This window comes from Sinocyclocheilus grahami, unplaced genomic scaffold, assembly GCF_001515645.1.
Source record: "Sinocyclocheilus grahami isolate Dianchi unplaced genomic scaffold, SAMN03320097.WGS_v1.1 scaffold1090.1, whole genome shotgun sequence".
Taxonomy (NCBI): Eukaryota; Metazoa; Chordata; class Actinopteri; order Cypriniformes; family Cyprinidae; genus Sinocyclocheilus; species Sinocyclocheilus grahami.
In genome coordinates, this window is record NW_015506269.1 from 219,776 (window position 1) to 231,634 (window position 11,859).

Sequence of the window (11,859 nt, forward strand, 5' to 3'; positions counted from 1 at the left end):
TTTTATATACTGTACCCACTTAAATTAATTAAACTCTGACACCGTTTGAGATAAAGGTATATTATTCCCTATAATGCACAATGCTTGTTTTTTCAGATTATGCCTTTACTGTTTTTATATATAGCACTGAAACCATATTTTTCAAATGTTTTATATACTGTACCCACTTAAATTAATTAAACTCTGACACAGTTTGAGATAAAGGTATCAAACCAACTGTAAAATATCTGGAAAACCAAGACTTGTGCATTATAAGGAATAATATTCTGAAAATGCCTAGGATAATATCTGTTGTCAGACTGAAATACATGATGGCAAGTTTTAATAATTTTTTGTCCTATACTGTTATTTTGTTAAGTAGATTTTATAATGCATGTAATGTTTATCTCAGTTTTCTCTCAGCCAACAAGACAGCTTACCATGTCACAAGAACCTCCATCAGCGATATTTGACAGTTTTCAATACAATTTCAAGAGCCAGACAATAGCTTTCAAATAACAATAATGATGACCTACTTTCTTGATAGACGCCTTTTCAAGTGTCAGGTGCATCAACTTCGCAGTAAGTTGGGGTGTGCTATGTTAGTAATTAACAGTGACTATGATATTAGTTAACTATCAGTGCTCATGATTTTAGTTAACTGTGTATTTCTGTATGTATGCCAAGAAAACCTGGAGGCAGGAAAATGCTGTCTGGCAGACCCACCTTTTCCTCCTCAATGGCCCAAATATTGAGGTTTTACCCTCTACAACAGAGCTTGAACGGTTTGCAAACTTGGGTTTAGGTAAATGTATAGTTGATACATAAGGATGTCAAAGGTAAAACAGGGGTTTTCCTGGGCTAAAAAGAGCTACTGGGCTAGCAATTCCAAAATATAAGGAAAGAAACCATTTGTAATAATAATTTATTCTTAAAATTATTAAGCTGTTTATTACTTCAATTCAGCGTGAGGTACACAAAGGCATTGTGTTCATGCACTCAACAGATATGTCCGTGAATGTCTACAAATCTTAATGCGGCATTTGAAACCAGTCAGCTATTAAAAGGGACAATGATTAATATTGATAAATATTTTTAATGCAGGAAAAACTCTATAGCAGCAAATGTTTTTATTGTTGATAGTGATCTGCATTTTACATAACCTCAGGTATTGCATACAGTGTATGATCAATTGATGAGCTCTGTGCAGATATTTTGATTTATGTTGTTAATATGTACATTCAATTTTGTAGGTAGACCAGTGCAGGAAACATCTGGGACAGGAACCCAAAGATCAAAAATTCCACTAAATTGGACTCTGTCTGAATTAAATAACTTTGTCTGCCCAAATGTGAGTTTGAACTTGATAGGTTTACATTTGGCAAGAGCAGGCAAAGGATGCAAGATCCAAAAAGTTCATGTAAATTCTATGAGGGATTTTAAAAAAGCAGTTGGCAAAAGCAGGCTCTAAATTGTCCCACGAGCTGAAGTTTTGCAGGTATGTCTTTGCAAAACAAAGGCACAATATTCAAATGAAAGAGCCATTTCTTTATGATATGACAAGTATAATTGGCTTTTAATTTAACCTTAATGTAAATTTAAAAGGTTAAATTTTAGTTCACATTCTTTGCTTTCAGTTAAATCTTACTGTGATGTTTCTGCACAGCGCACATGTTTATGTTAGGTGACAGTACAAATAAATTTACAGTGCAGTGAGCCAACGTATTCTTTGCTATTGTTACACACTGAGTTTGAGAGTTTTTGTCTACTCCCAGGTAATGACACCATTACCATGAACCATAACTCATACCAACTATCCTACTCTGCTGCAGCACTGGATGAAACTTCATTGGATGCAGAGACTGCAGAATCTGTAAATTTGGATGTGAGTGAAGTTAGTTTAGATGTTGTGGAGAAGTATTTAAGTTGTGTCGGTTGTAACCAGTAATGATTTGTGACTTGTGGTTTTACTTTATTCCCTAAATAAACCTGCGAGCAGTACGTTCCAAGCAAGACGAAGAATATAATGCTTCCTTGTTGGCAGACCAAGAAAAGGTCATTAAAAAAAAAAATCATTCTATGCTTGCCAAGTTTAATTTGAGGAAAAACAAAAATGAGTCTTAAAAATATTTTGGTATTTACAGGACAGGAGGAGGCACTGCTATGAGGTTTTGGAAGAAAGATGGACAAAGGTTGGTGCTGCCACTCAATTTAATTTTTATTTAAAGTGTTTTTCTAGTGTGAAAGTTTTTTTTTTTAGGCCATTGAGGAAAGACGTCAGCGAATGGCTACCCTTGTGGAACCCCTAGATGGAGATGTAAACAAGAGGAAATTCATCATGTCTGAGCCAATTCAGGTAAGAAGTTCTGTGTGAAGGAGAACCAAGGGTTTTGTCATTGGTTTATGTAGTCTGTGTTCCTTATTTTCCTTGTTTTAATTGACAGTTGCCATCTTGGGTCTTGTATTTTCAGGTCCTGTTTGATTTTATTGGACAAGATGAAATGGCCAGTGAAGTTTTTAAGGTCAGGGAAGCTGCATCTTCAAAAGATGTTGAGAGCACTTCTGCTGGGTCAATTGCAGATCATGGCATAAAACCATCCTCTACTTTGTATGTCCTTTGGATGTCAGCTTTGGATAATCTGGTAAGTTAACATAGCAGTTTTACTAGAACAAAAGGTCTTTTTCATCATGATTTTCATTTGACCATATGCAGTGTTTTAGTTTTTGCCCTGACAGCATCATTTACTAGTTAAAAATGTTAAGGATTGATTCAATGTTATTATCAAAAGGTTTGGGTATAGGGTTATTTCTGCCCTGCAAACTATTTTCTTTTGATGAAATTTAAATTGTGCATCACTTCTATGTTATCTGGCTGGTAATGACACCAATGAGCACAGGTCAGGGAGACCTTGATACTGCTCCGTTGGGCCCTTGAAGAATTAGAACTTAAACACACTTGTCAGACAGACACATGCTTAATTAAGAACTGATAACATGGGCCATATTGAAATAATAACAAAAAATATATAAATTGTTGTGCTAAAACACCTTGTCACCTATGAAGTCAGAGGCCACACTGACAGGTGGTTGAGCATTATTAGGGTTTGTTTATACATGTTATTGCCTGCCTGTTTTTTGTCAACAGCTGGACAGTTTTTCAAAATGAAAATCATTTGAAATTGATATTTGTACCCTAGCCTTAGTGATTAAATCATGATTTTTTTCATTGTTGTATTTTTGTCCTTTTCATTTCAGGAAATACATTGTGACCCGGTAAACTTTACCCAGCCTTTAGTAGCTCCTCCCTTTGCTCAGTCTTCAATGGCTCTGTCCTCAGTCCAGGCTGCCGTTGCTCCACCCTCTGCCCAGCCTCTAGTGGCTCCGCCCTCTGTCCAGCCTCTAGTGGCTCTGCCCTGTGTCCACACTCTAGTGGCTCCGCCCTCTGCCCAGCCTCTAGTGGCTCCGCCCTCTGTCCACCCTCTAGTGGCTCTGCCCTCTGTTCACCCTCTAGTGGCTCTGCCCTCTGCCCAGCCTCCTGTTGTTCCTCCCTTTGCCCCGACTCTAGTTGCTCTAGCCTCTGACCAGGAATCAGACATTTTCCTTGAAGACCAGTCACCCCTTAGTCCTCTATCTCCCCAGTCATCAGTCATTGATCTTACAGATCAAGAGAGGTCTGTTTCCCCTACTCTTTCCCACCAGGATTCCCCTCTTCACTATGTGGCACCTATAGATGAGTGTGTTCCTATAAGTCACTAGTAATTCTTAAAAAATATTTTTATGCATTTTTTTTATGCAAAGGACTTCAGTTGCATCCACTCTGTAGTGTCTGGACCACTCAAACACACAATATATATTTTGTTAGCTAGATTTAACAAATACTCTGTAACACCCCAGGAAGCCGAACAGGCCCCTGGTTCCATGGCAACCCTGACACCCGATACATTTACGACCTCCTGGAATTTAGGTGAGAAAATCCACAAGGGAAGGACTTTTCTTTGCTAATTAATTAATAGGAAAACCTTTCTTTGAATGAACACACATGATCCTTCAGGTCATTGGGTATATTATTGTCATCGTGTATTTTGTCTTTGAAATTGTATACTGTTATGCAGGCTTATAATCGAAACACACTCCTGTCAGCTTACATATATATAACTCTACCATGTTTAGTATCTATGAATTCGTATTCGGATGATCTAATTGAATTTATTTTTTTTATTTCAATTTTTAAAAATGTACTTTCCCTTTTAATTTCCTACAGCTCTTAGGACCCCTTTTTATTTTAATTTTAGTTTGTTGTGTTTTACTTTTACCTTATTTTAGTTATTTCACCATCACCATCTTCGCTTTTTGTATAGGATTACAGTAGTTCTAGCAACTGTTGTTTCCTTAACGAGTTATACAGGTTATTAGTAGCCTAATCCCTGTTTCCTCTCTACTTCTCCTCACGCCTCAGTGCCAGGCCTAATACATTGAAGGGCAGCCACCATTCAACACAATGTAGGCCAAGATAGAACTAGGAACAATTCCCACTGTTTCTTTTTCTTTTGACGAGGTATTTGGTGGGTCCCTGCTAGTTTAGCTAACAGACTAACCCTAGGTTTATGAAGTCTATTACAGCATCACCCACAAGTGACACCTGCTTAGCCATATCTCTTAGGGAAAAAAACTAAAATAGGTATTTTACTTATAATACTTAAAATACTTATTTTATTTCAGTTTCGTCATAGTGACCAAACCTGTGAACCATCAGTGTTTTAAGTAATAGTTTGACTACATGTATAGCCCGGTCATCAGCTGACCCCTGCTTACGGCCCCCTCAACAAAGTTACTCAAACTCTCTCTTTGTGTTCAAATTTAAACAGTCCTACCGACTGCGCATAGACTTAAGCAAAAGACAGCCGGCTGAACATCACGTCGCCAGCAGTGCAAGCCCTCCACGCCTGTGCACAGCTACGAAAGGGGGGAAAGGGAGCCAAAGCCTTCTGCTTGACACTTCACAAGTCAGCTCCCTGAAAACCTCTGCAGCTGCAGAAGCAAAAAAAAAAAAGGTCTACTCAGACCTTATTGTTCCCTTTAAGAAGCACTGTTACGTCAAATACATGTTTGAGATGTGCATTCGTTCCAAAAGAAAACTCATTGTTTTTCATTATGCATATGCATTTACTGTTACATGACACAAATTTTTACAGTTCAAGTCTTGTTTCATTTTTGTCCACTTGTTTTTCATTTAAACTTTGTTCAATGTCGTTGACTACTGAAAGTATGAAATGTTCAAGAAACACATGACAGAAGGAACTGTGCAGAGCCCAGGTTTTGGTGTTGCCTGAACTAGTTTAAATCTAGACTAGAGCAGTTAAAACAAAAAAAGAGAAATTAGTCATGGTTTACACAGACATAATGGAGATCTGCTACATTACTTAATTTTTTAGTTTGTTCAGGTCTTCATTTTTGTCCACTTGTTTTTCATTTGAACTGTTCAATGTATGTGACTACTGAAAGCATCAACTTAATGTTCAACAGACTGTTGCCATGTTACAGTTAAAATCACATTAAAATGTTAAAAAAGAAAGAGTCTGCAACACTAATTTAGCAAAACATTAGCAATTTCTGCACAACACACCTGAAACTTCATCTTCAAATCTGTAATATTGGCAGGAGCATGGGAAACAGTTTCCATTTGCTGCTTAGTAAGGCTTATTTAAGGCTGCTCTACAGTTACAGTTGGGATCTCTTCATTTTCAGCTGTGGGCAAAGACTCTATGCCATGTTGAGCCAGGAGTTCATGTAAATTTTCAGGCCTAAATGTGCAATTCGCTGTGCATTTCTTGAGCAATTATCAATCACACGAAGTTCTCTCTCACCACAACTTCCCTGACGTTGAGCTCTTTCAATTTCTTCACATTTTCTTGCGATTTTGTCGAGAACCGTAGCCGCCATGGTTTCCCAACCACAGAAAATAAATTGTATGTCGACAAAAGCTCTGGTGTGGGGGGGAGGAGCTGAGTAAATTTATTCTCACGTCACACAACAGCAGGAGCATGTACAATTCAGATATCTTAAAATATAATTGTGACTAGTCGAAATTGAATTAGAGATATCTCTAATTATATTTGCATATGTGTGACGCATCTATTGAAGATATCTGTGACATAATTACAGATATCTTAAATGTTAAGAGTTTTGACTAGTCAAATCATTTCTTACTACTGCAATTATAATTGCAGATATCTCTAATTATGATTGTGACTAGTTGAATTATAATTATGACTCGTCAAAATACAATTGTTCCTATCTTAAATTATATTTATGGAGAGTCAAAACAAACTTTTAAATGCTAAAACGGCTTGCCATAGATGGCTGCCTCCGCCCACTTTTGAGCTTCAAAAACTATCTTCGGAACACTACGGGTGACGTCACGGACACTATGTCCATGTTTTTATACAGTCTATGGTCAAGACACAAACGTGCTACCATCAAGTTTTTCTAATTACGTTTATGCAAGCATCGTGAAAGTCTGTCTTTCAATTTCCTTCAGTGCATGCAGGTACTTTAGCTTGAAACCAGTCTTTATCAATTCATATTGCATGCTATTTTGTTAATTAATGTCTTCAATATTTCCAGATATACAAAGTTAAGTTTTAATGGACAACACTAGTTAGATCAATTCAGAACACTGTAACAAAACCTCTTATTGGGATTCAGAAATTATTTGACAGCTCAATGTCTTAGTATACAACACAAATGAAAAATGCAGAAAGAATAAAATACACCAATAAGCTTTATGAAACATCAATTTTCATTTCACTACTGTAAGTGATCTTACAAGAGAAGTAAAGTTCAAAAACAAAATAACTAAATATCAAATAGGTATGTAACATAATACAGTATAGTGTTGATTGCATACATAAATAAATTGGCCAAATTTCATTACAGTAGTATATAGTACAAAAATAAATTTCTTGGTCCTCCGACAAAACACTTTCTCAACCTCCCTTAGGCAGTTGTCTTTCAGACTCAGTTCTGCAAAAACACGGGTAACCAAAAAACAGGCAAAATTTGACAGTCACAAGTTTGAGTGTGTACAACATGTCATACTGTTTACTGGAGACCGAGTAGTGAAATGTCCCTTATATAAAGTACTGTTACTATAGTTACTATACTGTACTACAGTGTAAGCAGTGTAAAACCCTGTCGGTGATTCTTTCAGCTCTCTCTCCAGTGCTAGGATGCATTTTTAAAGCAGTCACCTGTGCTCCTGTTTATACTATCCTGAGATTCTGACTGCTGTGTAATCAGTTTTGCTACTGAATGCTTGCTTATGGATAATTGTGTGGTGTTTGAGTTCACACTGTGACAGTAGAGTTAATTATATAATGTGTTTTATGAATGAGAACATAAAATATCTGTAAAATGAGGCCAACTTTGGAGAAATCATTAAAAAATTGGAATGTGTGTGAGTATTTATGCATGCCAGTATAATATATAGCCTAGAATATTATAATTTCTAAACTACTAAGTTAATTAGTAAAACATGATTGAAGTGTTTACTCATGGTCCATTGCTTACATCTTCATCTTCACACAGATCTTCAACAGATCACTGGAGCTGTGCAAAGTCCCTTCATGCTTTTTGGCAATAAAGCTCATTCTGATTATGATTCTGATTACATTATGAATGCATCTTTAATTTAGAATTTGGTCTTTGGATTTAACTGTGTTAAAGCATTAAGCCATTTTCGATTTTGTTTTCTTGGGGACAAAACTCTTAAACTCATAAAAATGTTGTCTTTCCATTTGGATTATACTGCCATTATCTTATACAGTATATGGTGCTTACAAGAAAGCTGTGAATTGGTTGTTCCTGGTTGTTGTTTTACAATTTATAAGCATGTTTTCTAAATAACATTGTACGTTCATTGATTAGCTAATATTGAAGTGTCATTTTAATTTTACTCGTCATATTTTCGTCAACATTCTGAAGATTATGGAATATTCTGGGATTTGGAGGTGCTAAAATGTTATAACACACAGGTTTTTTCTTTATTTTTGCTCCGAACAAAACAAAACAAAAAACACTAATCTATAGCACTTAAGACATTTGACAAAATCACACACAGAACTGGCAAAAGGTACTGCAGAGGACACGGCCCAGACGTCGCGAGAAGGGGGGCGACGAAAGTGTCGCGCTTCTTATCACACGTCATTGGTCACGGCAAGGTACGTGACGATCGACACGACTGATTGCTTAGTTAGCAACGTAAGTGCTTAAATCACACCTCATACAAAAACTGCATATAGTACACCCCATACCCGAACGCCATATCTTTGCTATGTTGCCGCCATGCCTCCGCGCAGTTTGAGCGCAGCTCCGACATGTGACCGTGACGTCTAACGTCTCATATCTTACGTCTGACGCCTGAATACTATGGGATTTTGGCCAGACGGCTGGCGAGCGTATACACATTAGTTCTCCTCTCAGTTTGCTTAGCAATCAGCAAAAAGTGCATATATCACACCCCATAGCTAATAACAGATCGAGCTGGTGGCTGTTGTATATCAGCTTGTTAACTGCTTTTTTAATGGAGACGTTTGTTCTTAAGCAGTTTAATGAGATTAGAAAATTCCACGGACTTTAAAACATTTTCCCCCCTCTTTTACTAATATTTAGATTATATTTTGTTATCTACATACTAAGCTACTGTTAATAAATATGCCACAGCTTGTCAATGTAGCATTAATGGCTTGATAATGACTAATGGTTACTGCTGTGACATTACAGGGACTGATGAACACACTCTGCTCCTTATTCAGTGGAGAGTGGCTGATGAAGCCCTCTTCACTGGAAAGCCTAATGCTGCCATCAAAGGTTTTGAGTAAGTAAACTATTTATGTAAAATGTACTTTTATTCAGGTGCTGTTGACTCTGAACGTAGTAAATACTAACACTTCAAGCAAAGGTCTTACTGTCTTCTTTTTATGCTTGATTTCTGTGCATTTATTGTGACAGAGCAGGGACTTGAGGGCAACATTTCTGCCGCTCAAGTCAAAAGAAAGCGGGAGAACCTAAAACAAAAATATAAAGTAAGATTTTTTTTTTAAATTAGTTCACCCCCAAATTTGTATTAGTTCATGATTTGATCATGCTAATGTTTTTACATGTCATAGTAATGCAGTAATCTAATGAATGTAATTGACTGTCTTGATATTGCTTTTCAGACCTGGGATATCCAACAAAGATATGGAGGAACTTCCCCTTGTGGTCAGTGATGGCCTGCAGCTGAACAGAGTGGAACAGCTTCCTATTACAATAGCATGGGGCATCACTTGCTGGTGACTTGATCCGGATGTGGCATCAGCCTCCTCAAAATACTGATGACTGCCCTGCTGGTTCTGTGCACAATGTCATGCACCGTGGACTTTGGGATGTCGAAGCCCATGACACCAGCCTGTACGATGCTGCGTGGGCCAGCCAGTAGAGAAACACCAGCACCTCAACATCTTTTTCCCAGCCATGGTCAGAATCTGACTTCAAAACAGCGATGAGGGACATGATGGACTGTCGTGAAAGCCGGAGGTTTGGACGGAGGTCAGATCCATCTTCGAAATACAATCAAAGAATTGGCACAGCAGAATTCAGGCGGCAGTAGGTTGTAGGGCTCACAGTCTGTAAATGTGTGTGTGTGCGCATATATATATATATTTTAGAATATGTATATTATTTGTTTATGTTATTTATGTATATATTGTATCTATCTGTAATATTTATTTAGGCTATGTATATATTGTATGTATTCATTCTCTCTCTCTCTATTTATCTAATTGTGTATTATGTATTCATTATTTCATTTCCATTTAGTTTGTTGAAGTATGAAAATAACTAAAATCAAATAAAACTAAAAACTTAATAAAATACATATACAGACATAATAAATTCAGACACAATTGAACTAAAATTAAAATAAATAACAAATACAAATCAAATGACAGTAGTTTATCAGTAATCCTAAAAAATCTGTGATCTGCGAGCAGCTGACCAACGCCGCCTCTGAGCTGTTGATCCAAACAAAGTTAAAACGCCGATGAAAGCGGTGAGAATAACGTGAAACATTGCTGATGTTCGCGCAGTCGTGAGGGCTCTTTACATTTTGGCGCTCTTGTGAAGACGCATGTCACGTGACATCAACATGGCGGATGCTCAAATTCAAATGTAGTACCTACTAAGCAGTATGCCATATCGGACGCACCCTGTGACTGGGCAGGAGATGGCGGAAGGAAGTGAGGAGACAGGAAGTGAGATGGGATTTGAAGAAGAAGGCGGGAGAGATAGGAGTGTTTGGAATGTAATGCGATCAAGAAAAGGGAAAAAAATGAGAAAGTAACATCTAATCAGAGGCGGACAAGTACATTTACTTGAGTATTGTACTTAAGTACACTTTTTGAGTATCTGTACTTTACTTAGAGTATAATTTTTTCTGGGAACTTATGACTTTAACTTCACTACATTTGAAAGACAAATATTGTACTTTTCACTCCACTACATTTCTATCAAGGTTCTCGAAGTAGAAAGTCGTTACTCTGTAGCAGCTTTGAAAGTCAGTAGGTGATTTTTTTCTTCTCTAAAACGTGACTTTTTCTTTTTTTCAGACAGTTTATCAGTAATCACTCTTGTGGGGCTACATGAAGAGATTTCCCAGCATTTTTTGAACACTGACCAGTTGCAAATGTGATATTTATTTACAACAATTCAATAATAAGAAGTTAATATTGTGGTATATATTAGACACAATATTGTCTGATTTTGCTAAATTGTGTAGGTGAAAATATTACCTATAAAGCCACAGAAGAATGATTCAATTAACAAAGTCGATAAACAAATTGTTAGGCGAGGTTTAAAATGCAAAAGTATTAAGAAGTGGAGCGCTGCTGATTTTTTGTAGGAATAAAACGCAACAGGAGAAAGCCATAGAACTGAACAGAATAGATGGCAAGAGAATAAAGTGCATCTTGATTGGAAACAAGGCGTTGATTCGAGGAGTTATCACAGGAATACCGGTAAATGTCACGTCTCACGTCTTAGAATGGGTCACACTGGTTTAAATACAACATTTTACAGATTAGGAAAACATCCCACTGGATTATGCACTTATTGTAATGTACAAGAGACAGTGAAGCATATACTGTTAGACTGCAAAAAAGTATGAAGAAGATAGGGCAGAATTAAAGGCACAAATGGATGAACAAAGCATGACACTTGAGCATTTATTAGGGAAAGCATCTGGGAGAATACACAATTTATTAATGTTATTTTTGAAAAACACTGGGTTAAGTGAAAGAATTTAATAGTTTTTTTCCCCTCTCTCCACCTCTCCTTTGATGTCAGTCTAATACCCACACTCCAGTCTAGTAGGTGGCGGTAATGCACCTTTGAGATGAGTTGCCAACCGCCATTAAACCTGAAAGAGGAAGAAGAAGAAGATGAATACTATGGGATTTTGGCCAGACGGCTGGTGAGCGTATACACGTTAGTTCTACTCTCAGTTTGCTTAGCAATCAGCAAAAAGTGCATATATCACACCCCATAGCTACTCTCGTTGACTGCCATCTGTAGCTGTGCTTCAAGTCGAACGCACCTAACGAGTCTGCGCAGTGAACACACCAGTACGCCACAATATCATTATAAGCATCAATCAAGATGGCGGAGAAAAAATGAACATCTTGTTTTAACCACGGACACAAAAGTTATACCACAATTCATGCACAGTCATGTCAGCTGTGGTGTATTTAATGTTAAGAAACATATCAAAAGTATGTTTTGGGTTTATTGAGTTGTGTAAGTGCCATATGGCATAGCTTGTTATTCAGGAATATTGTATTTGCA

At 37.2% G+C, this 11,859-nt stretch overlaps 1 protein-coding gene and 1 long non-coding RNA gene across 2 annotated transcripts in view; both read left to right on the plus strand.

Annotated features, from left to right (window-relative positions):
* LOC107566651 (calphotin-like) overlaps nucleotides 1-3,789 on the plus strand; it is a 6,631-nt gene extending 2,842 nt beyond the window's left edge. The window contains exons 2-6 of the mRNA XM_016252153.1: nucleotides 1,755-1,864; nucleotides 1,979-2,034; nucleotides 2,124-2,335; nucleotides 2,451-2,621; nucleotides 3,235-3,789. Coding sequence (XP_016107639.1) covers nucleotides 2,264-2,335; nucleotides 2,451-2,621; nucleotides 3,235-3,735 — 744 coding nt within the window. The 5' untranslated portion in view covers nucleotides 1,755-1,864; nucleotides 1,979-2,034; nucleotides 2,124-2,263 and the 3' untranslated portion in view covers nucleotides 3,736-3,789. The remainder of the gene's footprint in view (nucleotides 1-1,754; nucleotides 1,865-1,978; nucleotides 2,035-2,123; nucleotides 2,336-2,450; nucleotides 2,622-3,234) is intronic.
* Nucleotides 3,790-8,805: 5,016 nt separating this feature from the next.
* LOC107566653 (uncharacterized) lies at nucleotides 8,806-9,382 on the plus strand. The gene is made up of 3 exons (XR_001606533.1): nucleotides 8,806-8,854; nucleotides 8,989-9,062; nucleotides 9,198-9,382. It is a non-coding gene; the product is annotated as an uncharacterized lncRNA (long non-coding RNA).
* The last annotated feature ends 2,477 nt before the right edge of the window (nucleotides 9,383-11,859 follow it).